This window comes from Miscanthus floridulus, chromosome 16, assembly GCF_019320115.1.
Source record: "Miscanthus floridulus cultivar M001 chromosome 16, ASM1932011v1, whole genome shotgun sequence".
NCBI lineage: Eukaryota > Viridiplantae > Streptophyta > Magnoliopsida > Poales > Poaceae > Miscanthus > Miscanthus floridulus.
The window spans coordinates 90,924,021-90,941,935 of NC_089595.1; the positions used below are offsets into that span (position 1 = coordinate 90,924,021).

The following is a 17,915-nucleotide window of genomic DNA, read 5'->3' on the forward strand; positions in this document are numbered from 1 at the left end:
GTCCCTAAATAACTGTTATTTTTGCTTACTGAGAAAACTTTAACTAAATATATATAAAAATATTAATAATTACGGTAAAAAAACATTATTAGATAGATTATTGAATCTATTTTTATAATAAATTTATTTAAAAATATAAATATTATACATATTTTGTATAATTTTAGTTAAACTTATAGCATAAAAAAGATAATTATTTAGAGACGGAGGTAGCAGGTTCGCAGAAGGGAAATGGAGGAAGCCTGCAAAAATTTATGACCCGGAACAAAAACGAATCCACGAAACCGCGCATCCCAGCCCGGCTAGCAGTTGCCCGTTGCCCCAAGCTTTCAAGCTCGCGCTCGCGCGCCTCCGCGTACGAAATTTCAGACCCGGCCCGCCAAGTCAGCGATCCGCGCCTCACTCCACGTCAGCGATCCGCGGCATCCTACCCCGCGTGCCCATCCCACTCGTCCATTCCCTCCGCATCGAACGGCAGCCACCGCCCTCCTCCCACCGCTCGCCTCCTTTTAAACCCCTCCCCTTCTTCCCCCAACCCGCACTCCAAGCACCACAAATCTCACCTTCAGTACCGCCTGCAATCTCCGAGGAAATCCACCACCCACCCGAGCGGAAGAAGACATGTCTGGGCGCGGCAAGGGTGGCAAGGGGCTCGGCAAAGGCGGCGCGAAGCGCCACCGGAAGGTGCTGCGCGACAACATTCAGGGCATCACCAAGCCGGCGATCCGGCGGCTGGCGAGGAGGGGCGGCGTCAAGCGCATCTCGGGTCTCATCTACGAGGAGACCCGCGGCGTGCTCAAGATCTTCCTCGAGAACGTCATCCGCGACGCCGTCACCTACACCGAGCACGCCCGCCGCAAGACTGTCACCGCCATGGACGTCGTCTACGCGCTCAAGCGCCAGGGCCGCACCCTCTACGGCTTCGGCGGCTAGGCTGATTGACTCCCCTCGATGTACCCCCCCCCCCCCCCCCCCCCCCCCCCCCCCCCTGCAGCCGCGACGTTGTCTGGCCGTGCCCACAAGTCTTGCGGTCAAGAATGTTTCAGGAACTCTTGTTAGTGCATCTGATGTTGGAAATCAAGCTTGTTGTGCAACTCGTTACTCTTCAATGCAAACGAATGCATTGTGGTCGTCTTTTCTGTTTCGTGAATCCTGTTGTTACGATGGAAAACTGGTGCTAGTCTTTTGTTTGCAGTTTCAATGCCTCAGGCCTGCAAGTGAGCGTCAGGTTTGTTTGATTGCAGATTTGGATACTTTGGTTCCGTAGGTCAGTATTGATCTAGTGATTCATGATTGTGCCTTGTTTGCCCAAGCTCGCTCGGTATTCACGTGAAGTGCGCCATCTGTGATAAAGAAAAGCAGATGCAGTTTACATGCTAGTTTTTCCATGTTTCATTACTAGTGTACCCTAGGGACTCAATTGGAAGTTGGAATCCTAGCAAAACCAAGTTCTGGTTCTGTGCGTACCTGTATCAGAAAGGGCTGGGCAGGTGCTGAAATTGGGTAGGATTTGTGGAAGATGTCATACTCAAATGAATCATCTGAATACAAATTATTTTCCTTTTCATGTGATGCCAATGAAAAAATAACTGAGTAGTAAACAGGAACATCAGTGGTGATGAACTGGATCAAGCTAGATGTCTATTATTTCCATGACCTATTGAATAGTCCATCATAGAAAATGTGTCACATCAACAACAGCTTAGTACAGAATTAATCTGAACATATATATCAAGTCAAATAACATGCATTTCGATTAATCTTTTCATAGAGTGTAGTAGCTATAAACCAAAAATCTGCTCACGAAATAACTGAAGAGAACCATTGCCCTTTAGACTGACAAAATTCAATACAGTGTACAATATTCCAATACACTGACTACTCTGTTCCTTTAATATTTGTAACTGCATGCAGCATGCCACACCCATGCACATCCACAGACACAAAGTAACATATGTATATCTGATGAATATGCGATACAAGAAGTCTCGAAATTGCAAAGGCAGTGAACTTCAGAAAAAATAATGCAGACACTCCAGAGACAAGGTACACTAGAGGCAAAAACCCTATCATTTTACAGTAGTATTAATAACACAATAAAAATTCACTAGTCCTGTCAAGGTATACATTTACACTGCTGCACAAAGGAAATATAGGGGCTACTCTGTAATAGAGTATGTGTGGGAAGATGATTGAAATAGAACAAACATAGCAAATTCCTAGCACAGTTAGCCTGTTCGCTTGCTCGTAAACGATCGTAAATTTCCAGCCAGGAACAGTGTTTTTCTCTCACACCAAACCAGCCAGCAATAAATAATCCACGATACGATACGGCCTCCCGAACAGGCTGCATTTACTCTGTTTGCAGTATAGTGGACTTGAAAAGGTACACATGGCTGCAGTTCAGAGTTTATCAGCTAGAATCTACAGTATTTTTCTTTTACAACAAAACAGCTTCAGCTGGCCAGCCGAACAGGCCCCAGATTATCGTCACGGCGAGAAGAGAGCACCAGAGTCGTCTGATGAGGGCTGCAGTGCATTGATCTTAATAACATATTTCTTCCGAGGGGATGTGCTGCTGCCCTTGGAGCTCATGTCCAGGTCATCTGACCCCTCGCAAAAGGTGGGATCCTCATCTTCATAAGCATTACCAATATGACCACTGCACTTCCGGCAGAGCAATCGCGTCCTATTTCTGAAGAATCCCCATGAACGGCTTGAATGGAAGTACGGCGTGCAGCTCACCTCGTCAGTATGTGTAAAGCGGCTCTCATCGATTGCAAAGAATGAGACAACACCTTTCCTGATGTGCTTGCCATACTTGGATCCAATGTTCGCCGTGTTCCGTGCGGAGGAGCTCAGGTTTAATGCATAGCCACAGTATCCACAGCTGCCAGTAAGAAACAAATTAAAGATTATCACCAAATATTGACCTACATGCTCTCTCAATTGAAACTACTATACCACACTTCATATGCTTAAATTATGCTCTAGCGTTGTTTGTCTGCACTAAGCATCAGGACCTAATTTTCATGTGCTCACATTAGTTTCCATTCATTGTCACATTACTTTTCCTGGTTCTATTGCTTCCCACATAGTATCATAATAAGCTGCAATTACTTGGGCTCTTGTTCCTCTCGCACACAGGTGATGGTATCTTTTGAATAACGAACCCGGCAATGGATTCAGGGCGTGTTTAGTTGGCAAAATTTTTTGGTTCTGGCTACTGTAGCACTTTCGTTTGTATTGGATAATTAGTGTCTAATTATGGACTAATTAGGTTCGAAAGTTTCGTCTCGTGATTTCTCACCCAACTGTGCAATTAGTTTTGTTTTTCGTCTACATTTAGTACTCTATGCATGTGCCGCAAGATTCGATGTCACACTTTGGGTGAAAATTTTTGGAATCTAAACAGGGCCTCAGTGTGGTTGATACATCTTGTGTGCTCTTTTATCGATGAATCCAGTTCGATTCGTAAGCAGGGCCACCAATCACTGTCAAGTGGCAACACTAACTAAAACCAAAGGAGTAAACATCTACTAGTAACTACGATCACCTGAACCCAATAACTTGATTCTCAGATTCAATCCCCAAGTACACCCAGCACGAATGATATTTGCCAGATAAAAACTACGCTTCGGGGCCAAAAATCAGGTGAAAAACACCAGCTGAATGGGAAGAAGCCACTTCCTGGAAACAGGGAAGAAGCTAGTACTATCTAGGAACTAATCAAAGAACTATCCTACCAGCCCAAGGGAAGGGTTTGCTTCTTGGCCCGAGCATACTAGAGAGAGCATCCAGCCGGGGGCGAACCTGTAGGCGACATCCTTGCCGGAGGAGTAGCGGTCGAGGGCCCTCACCATGCTTACCCTCCGCTGGACGGACCAACACCCCCTTGATTGCTTGGCTTGGCCAGCGCAGCGACGGAGGAAGGCGTCTGATTTGGGATGCCGAGCCGCCAACAGTCAAGGTGGATTCGGCGTCCGCGGGCGCCGCGCTGGCTCGGCTTTCCCCCTTCTTTTTTCTTCCCTTCTCCGCAGGGAAAAAAAATAGAAGACGAGGCAGCAGGGCACGAGGTCACACACGCTATCACTGGTCTCGCGTTGACCGCAGCGGCGGTGCCGTGATTGCTGCCGTGTTCGTGATTGCGACCGTCTCGGATCCATGAAGGCGCGAACGATGACGATGGCAACTCGTTCGCTGTACGTGTCCGCGAATGGGCCAATATGTTCATTCGTGACGTTGAAGTGGACTGAATGTGAGCACGAAGGAACAGTGTTTTCAGTTAGGTGTTCAAGGACACGTGTCACTACATTAAAGATGGACCAGCCTAATCATAGAGCCCAGCTAGACGAGGTGGACGGCAAATGCCCGACTTGATGCGATCGCCCGATTGTTCCTGTATAACGGGGATAGTGATGGTGGATGCAGTTTTTCTTTTTCTTTGTTTTTTTTCTTCTTTTCTTTTTTCCCCACGAGGACCTGTGAGTAAAGAGAAATTGTGCATAGCAAAGTAGAAGTCACTTCCTAAAAAAAAAGCAAAGGGCCTGTTCGCTTGTCTGAATTTTGGAGGAATGCTGGAGGAATTTGTGAGAGAAAAACACTGTTTCGGATAAAAAAAATAAGCGGATCAAGCCGGGTTTAAGGGCACGCGAACGGGGCCAAAGTAGAAGTCACGCCGGGCATTTGGTTTAAATTGACACTTCGGTTTGGTTTATTCGGTTCCTCATAAGTTCGGTTTCCAAGAATGTAAAGTCGATCGGTTTACCAGAGAATGCATACATCAATTTTTCGGTTTAAACCAAGAAACCGAGCCTACCTATGCCTCGCAGTCGCTCGCATCCGCAACGCGTGGAACGACTTTCCCTCGAGCAGTAGATGCGCCGCCGGCGCCACCTTCCACTCGTGCAGCACCACCGCCTACTTGCATCAGCGACGCACCGCCGCCGTCGCGCCGTGGAGCAGCCATGCCGCACAGCCACCGAGTATGCCTCCACCTAAGGCTGGATAACGAGCTAACTCAGCTCGGCTCGGCTCGTTCTGGCTCGTTAAGATAACGAGCTAGCTCGGCTCGTTAAAAGCTCGAGCTGGCTCGTTAAGCTCGCGAGCCAGATATAAAAAATACACAAAATATAATATTTACATTTATCTAAAGTTTGAGAATAATAATAATATAAAAGAAATGCATCTAGATCAGTTACCAGTCAATTTATAGGGTCTAGACCACTTACCAGTCAATTGTAAAGTGCAAGACATGAAGTAATACAAAAACTAATATAAGTTTTGATACTTTTGTTCCTGGAAGCTTGGCTCGTTTAGCTCGCGAGCCGCTGGCTCGAGTTGGCTCGTTATAGCTAACGAGCTAAAATCTTGGCTCGGCTCGGCTCGTTATTAGAACGAGCCAAGCCGAGCCGAGTCGAGCCAGCCACGAGCCGAGCGAGCTAACGAGCTTCGAGTTTTTCGTCCAGCCTTACCTCCACCTCGCCTCGCCCACCACCGCTTCCGCGCTCCGCCAGACCGCCTCCTAGTCGCGCCGCCGCAGCTCGCGTTGGCTCGTTATAGCTAACGAGCTAAAATCTTGGCTCGGCTCGGCTCGTTATTAGAACGAGCCGAGTCGAGCCAGCCACGAGCGGAGCGAGCTAACGAGCTTCGAGTTTTTCGTCCAGCCTTACCTCCACCTCGCCTCGCCCACCACCGCTTCCACGCTCCGCCAGACCGCCTCCTAGTCGCGCCGCCGCAGCTCGCAGTAGTTGCATCTCCGTGCCTCGCCTCACCCGCCGCCGCTTCCACGCTCCCCCAGACCGCCTCCTAGTCGCACCGCTGCCGAAGCCGGCTGGATTTAGGGTTTGAGATTTTGAGTCGGATCAGATGCGAGAGGGACTAAAGGAGAAGGGGCCTGAAAGGACCTAGGATGCCGCCTACAGGGGGGGTGAATAGGTGTCAGGTTCATAAATCCGGGGTCCCTCATGGACCTGATTTCTAGCAAAAGCTCAGCCCAGCAGACGACGTTACGAACGACGCGCAACTCCTAGGCCAGCCCAAAAAACCCAACGATAGGCCAGAAGGGCGATCTCCGACCGGAAGGCCTAGCCAAGGAGAGGACCGACGCTCACTTCCGACTCTGGTCCGCCTCTCTGACCGAAAGGCCTGGCCAAGGAGAAACGACCCTCCAAAGGCCTAGCTAAGGAGGAACGACGCTCGCTTCTGACTCTAGCCCGCCTCTTCGATCGGAAGGCCTAGCCAAGGAGGACCAACGCTCGCTTTCGACTCTAGCCCGCCTCTCCGACTAGAGGCCTAGCCAGCTTGCCTTCGACTCTGATGCTCGCTTTCGACTCCAGCCACCTCTCCTACCGAAAGGCCTGACCAACGAGGAACGACACTTGCTTTTGACTCCGACCCGCCTCTCCGACCGAAAGGCCTGGCTAAGAAAGAACGACGCTCGCCTCCGACTCTGACTCACTTCTCTGACCAGGAGTACACCAAACCTCTGCTTACAGCTCTTCTCTGACTGGGAGGCCAGAGCCGACTGGGTGACAACCGACCGGGGACGCCCGCTCGGTGAAGACCTGGGAAACGGACAGAGCAAGTAAGGCAGGGCGCTCTAGTCAAACCGCAATATCAAGGGCCGTACCCTGCACACCTACAGGACAGTACTGTCAGACCATGTTAGGAGGATGCACCGCAACCTTCCAGACATGTAAGAACATGAACAATGTTGTGGGCGCCAACATTTATCCTACAATATGGTAGGCGCCGACATTTGCCATACCAGAAGAAGACGATGGAGCCTACCACATGGATCCGAACATCAACAGTATTGTGGGCACCGACAAACCACCTTGTACTCGACGGCGTGGGCAACAAGACTAGGAAACACACACACACTCTTTTTCTCACACACTCTCTCTCTTGTAAAGCCGTCCCCTTCATCTATAAAAGGGGATGGACTCTCTCCAAAAGGAGGATGGATGACTCGACCACCAGGATCGATTCACGAACGATTCGAACAACCTATGATTCGAATGATTCCAACAGAGCACATGCTCAAACATTTAGCGCATGTAGGTGCTCCCGTCTCTCTCGGCCCTTCAGTCCAGAGTCCGACCAGACCTCTTGCACCCCCATCTTACTCCCTCTCGTGTGTAACCCCATAACAAACTTTAAGCACCTGGGCTTAGGAATAAAGTCACCGACCGACTCAAACTGGACATAGGGCACATTGCCTGAACCAGTATAAACCCTGTGTCATTGAGTGCTAGGCCACATCTGATCACAACGTATGGTAAAACTACAAATATTTATGTGTTGGTCACTTTCTGCACCGACAGCTGGCACCGTCCGTAGGGAAGATGCCGTACGTTCACGCTTTTGGTTATCGAATGGCCCACCTTTCTGCCATCTTCGGCATGGCGAGCTCAAGCGATATGACTCATTGGAGTTTTCCGCACTCCCACCTGTTGGGATGTGGGTTCCTCCCATCTTTGAGCCATCCTAGGCCTTCCTCTTTGGAAGCCTAGACTTCATCGCCGACCGGCTCGGTATGCTTCACCTCCACGAGGAGGCACTTGTTCGGGCGCCCATCGGAGGGGCGCCCTCCATCGGCTCTAGAAGTCCCGGCGACCTCAACAACGAGGCGCCTGTGCTTCACTCTGAGCCTACGCTAGGCTCAAACCCCGCTGTGAGTAATGTACATACTGTTATTTACTCGCTATTTACTATTTTCCGCCGATTATCTAGAGGGACCCCGTTGTCCCTACCGTGACCGTCATTGTAACACCCCGGTGTTATGCTAGCATTTAGGTACTACAAATCATGCATATCATGCATCATCAAGCATCCTAATCATACATGCCTAATCATGTAAATAACAACTGAAACACTGCTTCGAAACATATGAAACATGTTGTGAAACCTGAATGTTGCATACATTTGTTAGAGTTGTTTTGCCCTGATTTTGCTTGCTAGGTTAGTAGAACTTGTTTGGTTATGCTTGTAAATCATCTAGGATTATTTAGTTCAATTTTTGGAGCAAGGTTTGTATTCAAATTAATTCAAAATTTTGCTTCAAAAATAATTTCCCAAAAATTAGGGTTTTGAGTTAAACATTGACTTTGATTTTATAATTCAAAATCTATCAAGAATTTGGCTTTGGTCATAAAATCAAAGTTGTAGATATTGAAAAATGGAACAAATTTCATTTTTGCACCAATTTGTGAAAATGCTTTTAAATGGCTCAAAAATGGGAATTTAATTCTGTTTATTTGAGAAATAAAAAGAAAAGAAATTCATTTCGCTTAACAGGCCGCCGCTCAGCTTCCCGGCCCACTGCCGAAGCCGGCCTAGTCCGCGTCCCCGCCTGCCGCACGCCTCGCCAGCACAGCCCAGCGCCGCGCCTAGCCTGCCTCCATGCTCGCCTGCCCGCTGACACGCCGCGCCGCATCCCGACCGCGGCAGAGCTTGCCCGCCGCATGGCGGCCATGCACCGTCGACGCCGCCGCGCGTCGCAGTCGGCCTACGCCCGCGCCCACGCGCCCGCCTACTTCTGCTGAAGCCAGTGCGCTCGCTTGCTCTCTCCCGCGCTGCCTCTCCTCTCCGCAAGCACCGAGCTCACCCACTTTCCCCCTCGCCGCGCCACCATACCCGCCGCCCAAATTCACCGCTTCTCCTCCACCTCGGCCAGCAATCGTGCGCCCGCAGCTCCGCCTCGCTCTCCGGCACGTGGTGCTCACGCTTGTGCCGACTGTCAAGCTCAGGTAGCGCCTTCTCGCGCCTCACCACCGTCGGCCATAGCGCCGCCGTGCTCGGCCGCCGTGGAAGGCCCCCTTCCTCCTCTCCTCCACCCTGCCTAGCTACCTTCCCGCCTTCGCCAGCTTCTCGCGAACCACATGCGCCCGCTAGCTCGCCCTGTCATGGCCGGCAATGGCCGCCGGTCTCATTGGCCGAGCCGTGCCGTCGTGGCGTCACAGCGCCGGCGTGGCCTTCGCCTCGGCCGAGCCAGGCCAAGAGGCCATGGGCCGACGCCCTACCGGGCCACCTCCCCCTTCCCTTCGCTTGGGCCACGCAGGCCAAGTGTGGCCATGGGCCAGCTGATTCCAGCGGGCTGGCCCAGTAGCAATAGGAGTATTTGGTTTCAATTTTTCTTTATTATTTGAAAATAGAAATGGGTTGGAAAATGTTTGGATACTCAAATTTGCTCCAAAACTGTTGAAATAAATTTTTCTAGGTTCCTTATCATCAGATCTACTTGGAAAAATTATTGCATGTCATTTTTGAGAGACTTTTCTGTAGAACTTTATTTAATCATGGATATTGCTGATAACTTGAAAAATGTGTAGAAAAATCTATAGGCTTCAGAAAAATATGATTTCCAAGTTTGTTAATCTTCTTATGTAATGTACTTCCTAGGAAAAATATGTTTCATGCATGTGCTGTGGAAAAATTTTGAGGTGTAGTTCAAGTACCTTTAATGGCTGATTTTTGTTATTTTAGCTAGAGAGCAAACTTCGTATAAAAGATGCATGTGATAATTTTTGTACAGTCATTGTATGCTATGAAGAACATAGGAAAAATACTAACTCTGTTGTTTGACACTTTTCACAGTACAAAGTATTTTTATGTTCATAATCATGCCATGGCTTGTTATTTTTGTGTAGACTAATCCACTCATTCAAACACCATGAAAATCTGATGGTAGACTACTTAGGGTAGTAATGTGCTATGGTAATTTTCTAAGATTTTTCTAAGCAATAAAAATAGAGGTTGCTATTCAAACCTATTATTAATTAGGGTTTAATTAAGGGTTGCTTTATGTGTGTTTAAGAAATTAGTAAAGCTTTGGTGTATCTTTGAAGCATTTAATAAGATGTGTTGATTTAGCATATTAGTAGTAGAAGAGAATGCAGTAGATGACATGTGCTTGTAGTATATTTTCTTGGATGATGTTGACTACCTTGCATTCAAGCATATCCCTTGTATTCATCTCATCCGATGCACCGATTGCATAGGCACTTACGCACATTGCATCATATAGGATCGCAAATCAAGAACCCAGTCGTCATACCCGAGGAGCCCGAGGAGCAGTTCGAGGTGCAGCCACAGGAAGTGCTCGAAGCCGACGAGGAGGACGTTGAGGAACTTCCGGAGTGCCCCGATCACCGCCCGAGCTCCTTCGAGAGAGGCAAGCCCCAGAGCATTTTCTCCCAATTTGTAATTATTAATTCAATGCTTTACTTTAATTGATGCATTACGTTCAGGAGTTGTTTGCAACCGTTGCTGCATTATACCTTGTTTACCTTTGTTATACTATATCCTTGTTACCCTGGTATTCACAGTCGAGTCAATGCTTAGCTGGCTTTGACCGGTAGAAGTCGGGTGATTTCCTATCACCTGCGAGCTATAGGTGGTTATCTAGATCTGCTTGGATGACTATGAAGTCATGGTATAACTAAGTGTTAAATGAAGTTGAGACCAGACGGAGACTTGCAGAGTTTTGGACTGTAGTGCTTTCCGTCTATGTCGATTAAGGACCGACCGTTGTTGGGCCTCGAGTCATGTTGAACGCATGCCTTACATTTAGCTGGCTAGATAAAGTACCTTCCGACCGCAAAGCTAGGAGATTATTCGGGCCGAGTAGATTGCCCGCAACGCACTATGCCAGAGCAGGTGTGGTAGGACACGGGGGCGAGATGATAAGACCAAAGTGCAGTCAGTCGGCCCCTGGGTACATGTGGTTCCTGGCAAACTCGAGATTCCTAGATAGTTGACTCGGTGATCAATATCTCACTTTAGTGGGTGAGTGAGGTTTGTGTAAGGAATAAATCACCAGCTGGTTAGGAATCGATTCGAATCGCCATCGCTCCTGGATAGTGAGCACTTGACTTGAGTTACTTCATCGTAGTAAATGTTTATGGAACACTTGGACAGTTATAATGAATATGATAGTATGGAAGTTGTTTAATGATCATTGGTTATCATTATCTGTTAATCACGTGTTTGCTCTTGTATAGGTGCAAATCTAGTCGATAGGTTAATAACCATTAACTTGACAATAATGCTTTTGAAAAGGGTCTTGAAAGGCTAAAAATGCTTCTTTTTGCAAATGAGTTAGGTACCCTACTATAAAGCCCTTCATAATCCTTGGTCTCACTTATTTTTGGTTATGTCGGGTAAGTCTAGCTGAGTACCTTCTCGTACTCAGGGTTTTATTCCCACTTGTTGTAGATGGGCAGATGTATTACGGCTACTGTATTAACTGCCTTTATCCTACGATGGGTGATGCTTAGGACCATGGGCATGGTCATTCCTTATGTCTCGTCTGATGCTTTTGTTGGAGATGATCATTCGCTGGCACTGTATTTGAACTCCGTGTGAGTGTGTGTGTGGTTTGAACAAATGACTTCTGCTACTTTTATTTGAACTTGTTTTGTAATAACTATGTTGAAACTCTAATGTATCTGAGATGCAAACTTTTATGTAATATGTGATGGTGACCGCTAAACTTATTACGATCTTGGCTGGAATGGAAGTTGGTTTGAAATCCTTTGTGATTTCACGGACTACCAGGTTATATGGGCTTAAGTTTGCTAAATCGTCTACTCTGGCGGATGATTTTCTTACTTAATTTTGTATAATTGGTTGGTTCTGTTACAGTCATGCCACCGGTTCCCCTATGGCCTCGCATCCCCCACAGACGCGTACGCATGAGGGCTTCGAAAGATGCTGGCGCCGCCCCCTCTCACATCCGAATTCATGGGCATGGCGGACTACGCTCCCGCCTCTTTTCACGACCTCATGGATGATGATGTTGAGAGCGATGGCTCTAGCATCGATGATGTTGTGGCACCTAGCCACCCTCTGTCCCATGAGTGCGCTATGGCGGACGCTCCGGGACAACCACCGGTGGTGGTGGAGTCTCTTTAGACCCACACCCCTCTGGACCCTCGCGCGGATGCCCTTGCATGTGCCTAGGAGCATGGCGAGGAGCTACGACAAAGGCAGTAGAACCAGCCACCACCTGTGCTAGCGCACTAGGCACACCATGATGCGCCCCGTGCACGTAACCTAGTGAGCAGCTCCTAGGGTCATGCCTGCCAGGTTCAACGCATCATCATCGACGGGGGGAATGATCCCCCACAGTTCGCTTGGGCTAGATAGAACATCGCCACGGCAGTGATGCTTCTATGTGGCCTTCTCGAGCCCGTCAACCCATAGGAGCCTTCGAGCGTTGGTGGAAACAGCCACCATTCAACATGTGGAGAGCTCCACGTTGTGACACCGACTCGTGGCCTCACTCCACACTAGGGGAGCAGGGACGCATCAGATGCATCGCTCCATCCGCTCACCTCTATAGTCTATGGGTGTGGAACAGGAGGACACAGCTACACTGCGGCCTGATCGAGCGCCCACTCTACACCGCCCACCTGTGCGTGAATGCCTTGGGCCAAACCAAGATGCTCGCAGCGTCATCAACAACTAGCATTAGGCCCGGCATGACGATGATGTCCATCGGGCGGTGGTGAGAGCAGGCAGCATGGGCTCTAGCTAGACCATCGAGGGGACTATGAGACGCACCCTAGGTGTGGTCGCTGATCGGATGATCGGAGTCCTAGCCTGGATGGCCTAGGACCACGGGCTTTTGGCCAATGCATCTAGAGAGCGCCGTTCCCACAACGCTTCTGACTGCCTACCAAAATTGCTAAGTATATCAGGGAGATTACATCCGTAGGTTCTCAAAGCGGCACGTCTTGCTTCCTGATGTCATCGATGTAGACGTCATTAGCGTGTTCCTCTCTGGGACAACCTGTGAGTCTTTGATTCACAAGCTTGGGTGCCTGAAGCCTCGGACCACCCGTGACCTGCTCAACGTCACCATGAACCACTCCTCTGGTGAGGAGGCAGTCAGAGCGGTCTTCAACAGAGGCAGGGACAAGGGCAAGGCCAAGCGGGAGGATCAAGATGAGGGCCCCTCCATGCAGAGGGGCAAAAAGAACAAGAAGGATCAGCGTCGACTGGCCAACTCCATGTTGGTCGCCGTGGTCGATCACGTGGGCAAGTAGCCCTAGCATGGCCAACCCAATCACTTTGACAAGCTCATGGATAGTCCAAGCACCAACCACACCTACCCCATCAAGCACCTCTACAAGGACTGCAAGCTCCTCAAGCGCTTCCTACGATAGGCCAATGGGCCGAAAGAAGGAAAGGGCAAGGAGGCAGCAGCCAAGAAAGGAGGCGTAGCGGGCAAGGATGGGGACAACTTCCCTAACCTTGAGGAATGCATCATGATCTTCGAGGGATCCGATGCCATCTACTCTAAGCCCTAGTACAAAGTGCGCTACAGAGAGGCATGCATCGCCGAGACGGCCGTCCCCATCTTCCTACGCTGGTCGGAATCTCCGACCACCTTTGATCAGAGGGACCACCCTTCCCACATCGCCAGACCGAGTCGCTACCCACTCATCATCGACCCCATTGTCCACAAGAAGCACCTCACCATGGTGCTGATGGACGGAGGCAGCGGCCTTAACATCCTCTATGTCGACACCCTCGACGCCATGTGCATCCCTCGGTCTGTAGGGGTATTAACCCCTATACCCTTACGGCTAGGCTTGGGCCGGCCCGGATCAGGGGGTATGATCCACTAGAAGACGACGCGTGGCCTGGCCAGCCTATTCGGAGTCCCATGCAAGGAGTCAAAGCAGATTTGCAGATCAAGCAGGATCCTGGTCGGTTAGAATAGGAATCCTTATCCGGCCACCTATGACAATTATAACTGGCTAGGATTAGTTTCTGGATCTGTAACCCTGCCCCCCGGACTATATAAGGTGGGTAGGGGACCCCTCTAAAAAACATCTCTCATTGACATATAGCAATACAATCAGACGCATGACGTAGGTATTACGCCTTCTTGGCGGCCGAACCTGGATAAAACCTTGTGTCTGTCTTGCGTCACCATCTTGTTTGTGGCTTGCGCATCTGTCTGCCAACAATCTACTACCTTGGGCATACCCCTAGGTAGACTACCGACCATATTTCATCGATAGTGGTACGCCAGGTAGGGGGTGTGCGTACTGCTCTCCAAGTGAACAAGATGGTCATCATCTCTAGCTCCATGGCTATGCCGAATGGCCTCATGTTCACCGTCGGCCAGATCACCTGGACCACTGGCTCCGACGACTTCATCGCCATGACCACGGAGGAGGCGCGGATTCAATCTGCGCCGACCACTGCTTCACCTGCATCGGCTATGACTCTAACCACGGTGGGTACGGCTCCGACCATGGTGGATCTGGCTCCGACCACGGTACATCTGGCTCCGACCACGCCTGCATCATCTTCAGCCACGCCGACAACCCGTCGTCCACTTCCTCGCTACAAAGGGAAGCAGATCAACAACATCAATCTGCTTGACTCCATCGATCGGGTCAGCACCAAACTTGCTGAAACCCTAGCTCTGGTAAGTTTAATTCAAAGTCAACCTAATGAGTAGGTAACCGCTACCCACAACAGATCTACCCGACCAGCTCGGGCCAGTTGTCCTACATGACTCGGTATGGATCTCATGGTCACATCTACTCTAGAAGGGTGCTCCACTCGTCACCGGCCAGCCTCCGCGACGGGTCTCCGGGTCTCCGAGTATGAAGCTCGATGGAGAACTACCAGGCCCAGTCCTACGGCCTACACAACTTCATCAACATGGTCCGGATTGAGGATTATCGAGAAGGATCCATCCACATAGTCCAAGAGGGTGGCTCCAGCTCCTCGTCTAGCATCGCATCTAATGCCTCCGTCCACACTGAGCTCCGACATCATGACGATGAAGGTGTTGAATACGATCTAGATATCCCAGACCATGCCCCGGGGTTCCCACAATTCCCGTCTTTCCCACCAAGGCGAGGGGACTTGATTAATGTTGTCAGTAATGACGAACCACCGGCAGTTGGCGAAACAGAACAAGAAAGGCTCGCACGTGAAGCATGCAATATTGACCGGTTTAATCACCGACAAATCGAAGCCGAAGCAGAAGAGGAGGCATGACGCATAAGGGTCCAGCCACATGACCTCAACAATGCCTTTGACAGGGTGGGGGACAAACAGGTCTTCAGGACCCCAAGTGCCAACGTAGCCGTCGCTATGGTGACAATGCAATGGCTACCCAATACCCCGGAAACCTAGGCGGTTCATGATGATATACAAGCTTATCTGACGGCTGCTATGGCTCAGACCGCAGAGATTGTAAATCAAGCCCGGGCTCCATCCGTCTCAGTCAAGTCAAGCCATAGCTGCCAGTACTCGAGTCGCTCACAGCCACTCAATCAACATGGCTCGTGCAACGATGACCCCTTAGACAACCATCAAGGCAGAAACGGTGGCCATGATGGTGGTCGGGATGACAACCGCTGCAACTACTGGGATGACAACCGCTGAGACAACCGTGACAATCGCCGTGATATCCGTAGTCATAGGGCTAACTAGGGTGGCATCCAGAATCGCCGTGATGGCAATAACGATCTCTGCCATTACCTCGAAGAACGCGATCTGCGTGATCGCATCAACCAGAGAGCCCACGATCGTGCATCCCACGAAAGTCATCGCCGTATGGAGTACGATACTACCCACGGCCCTCTGGGTTTGAAGCAGTTTACTTCTCACCTTCGCCAAGTCATATGGCCCAAGAACTTCAAGCTCGAGAAGCTTCAAAAGTATGACGACAAGGAGAACCCCAAATTATGGGTTATGCTCTACGAAACTGCGTGTAGATCAGCCATGGCTGACGAGCACGTCATGTCCAATTACTTCCCAGTCGCTGTCGGCCATGCAGGCCACCAATGGCTGGTCAGCTTGCTGGCGAACTACTTTGATTCTTGGTAGGAGCTCAAGCAAGCTTTCATCGACAACTTCATTGCAACTTGTGAGCAACCGGGGAACAAATACGATCTGCAACGGATTTGAGATTGGAAAGATGAGCCACTACGCGAGTACGTCCGGCGTTTCTCGGAGATGTGCAACAAGGTCCCATCAATCTCTGACAACGAGGCTTTCATCACTGGCCTCCGCTTCCATGATGCCCTATGGGACAAGCTCCTTCGCAAGAGACCTAAATTAGTCACAGCGCTCCTGGCCACCGCTAAGAAATATGCGGACGCCGACAACGCTAAAAAGATAATTATCGAAGAAGCAGCAAGGGTTCCACGCTCCGACCACCCCCACACCGCGACAACTACCACGGCAATCGTGGTCGGAACAACAATTTTGACCACCGCAACCAGCGCAATGACTCCCACGACAATCGCGACCAACGTAATCAGCGGCGTAACCGCCGTGACGATTACAGGGGCAATCATGCTCGGGAAGACGACGGCAAGGTCAATACCATTAAAAAAGGTGGCGGATGTCGTAACTATGAAGATGACTATGCCAAAGCATTGAAAGGGCCCTGCCAGCTCCATCCCAAGTCAAACCATACCATGGAGAATTGCCGCGTTCTCAAGTCTATCTACACGCGTCAACAGGCTCCGGATACATCCGACAAGCCTAACAACGCAGGGGAACATCGCAACGACGATGAAGACATAGATCCCATCACAAGTACATCAAGCCAATCGATCGCATGCACACCATCATCGGAGGCAGAGTGTCCATCGAGACCAAATGAGAACACAAGCTGCTCGCCCGCGCTTGTTTGAACGTGGGCAACACCGACAACCTCATCACCGATCCACGGCTCCCTCCTTGGTCTCACCGTGAGATCTCCTTCACCAGAAAGGACCAATGGGCCACAATACCTGAGCCAAGATGTTTTCCTCTGGTCCTCGATCCTTGTATCAACAAGGTTTAGTTCGACAGAGTGCTGATTGACGATGGTAGCTCCATCGATATACTGTTCAAGAACAGTCTGCCAGCCCTGAAGATAACCTAGGCGGATCTCAAGCCATACGAGGCATAGTTCTGGGGTGTTCTCCCTGGATAGAGCTCTACACCTCTCGGGCAGATCACGCTACCTGTGCAATTTGGGACCCAGACCACTTCCGCACCGACTACATTAACTTCGTGGTCGCTGACTTCGACGGCACCTACCATGCTATCCTTGGTCGACCATCGCTCACCAAGTTCATGGCCATACCTCATTATAGGTATCTGGTGCTCAAGATGCCTACCGAGAAAGGAGTTCTAACCCTCAGGGGCAACGTATACGCAGCTTATACCTGCGAAGACGATAGCTTCAAAATAGCAGAGGCTCATGACCTCTCTATTCGCATGGCCGAGACCATGCTCAACGCCAAGAAGACCTCAGCCAACCATCTGGAGATCCTAGAGCTTGAGGCTCCATGCAAGAACATCAAGTCCAAGGAGCACAAGGTGATCCAGCTGGTCGATGGTGATCCCAGCAAAATGGCCCTTATCGGGGCCAACCTGGATCCCAAATAGGAAGACATGCTCGTCAGGTTCTTGAGGAGCAACATGGATGTGTTCGCATGGAAACCTGCCGACATGCCCAGTGTACCTCGGAACTTGATCGAGCACTCCTTGAATGTCAACAGCAAGGCCAAACCTATCAAGCAGAAGCTACGATGGTTCACTCATGACAAGAAGGAGGCGATTAGGGTAGAAGTTACATGGCTTTTGACAGTTGGATTTATCAAAGAAGTGTATCATCCAAAGTGGTTAGCCAACCCGATTCTTGTACGCAAAAAGAATAATGAATGGAGAATGTGTGTTGATTACACTGATCTCAACAAACACTGCCCTAAGGACCCCTTTGGCTTACCTCGCATAGACGAGGTCGTAGATTCGACCGCCGGTTGCGCACTGCTTTCCTTTCTTGATTGCTACTCTGGTTATCACCAGATCACTCTAAAAAAGGACGATTAGATCAAGACATCTTTTACCACGCCTTTCGGCGCCTATTGCTACATGAC

General features: G+C 49.8%; 2 protein-coding genes across 2 annotated transcripts; one reads left to right on the plus strand and one right to left on the minus strand.

Moving 5' to 3' along the window:
* The first annotated feature begins 552 nt into the window (after window positions 1-552).
* Window positions 553-958, plus strand: LOC136513924 (histone H4). The gene has a single exon (XM_066507901.1). It carries the CDS (start codon window positions 622-624, stop codon window positions 931-933), a length of 312 nt encoding a protein of 103 aa, XP_066363998.1. The 5' UTR covers window positions 553-621; the 3' UTR covers window positions 934-958.
* Window positions 959-2,052: 1,094 nt separating this feature from the next.
* LOC136513759 (uncharacterized protein At4g08330, chloroplastic-like) lies at window positions 2,053-4,049 on the minus strand. The gene is made up of 2 exons (XM_066507728.1): window positions 3,814-4,049; window positions 2,053-2,890 (listed from the first exon to the last, which is right to left on the minus strand). The coding sequence occupies exons 1-2, from the start codon at window positions 3,861-3,863 to the stop codon at window positions 2,491-2,493; spliced, it is 450 nt and encodes a 149-aa protein (XP_066363825.1). The 5' UTR covers window positions 3,864-4,049; the 3' UTR covers window positions 2,053-2,490.
* Window positions 4,050-17,915: the final 13,866 nt, after the last annotated feature.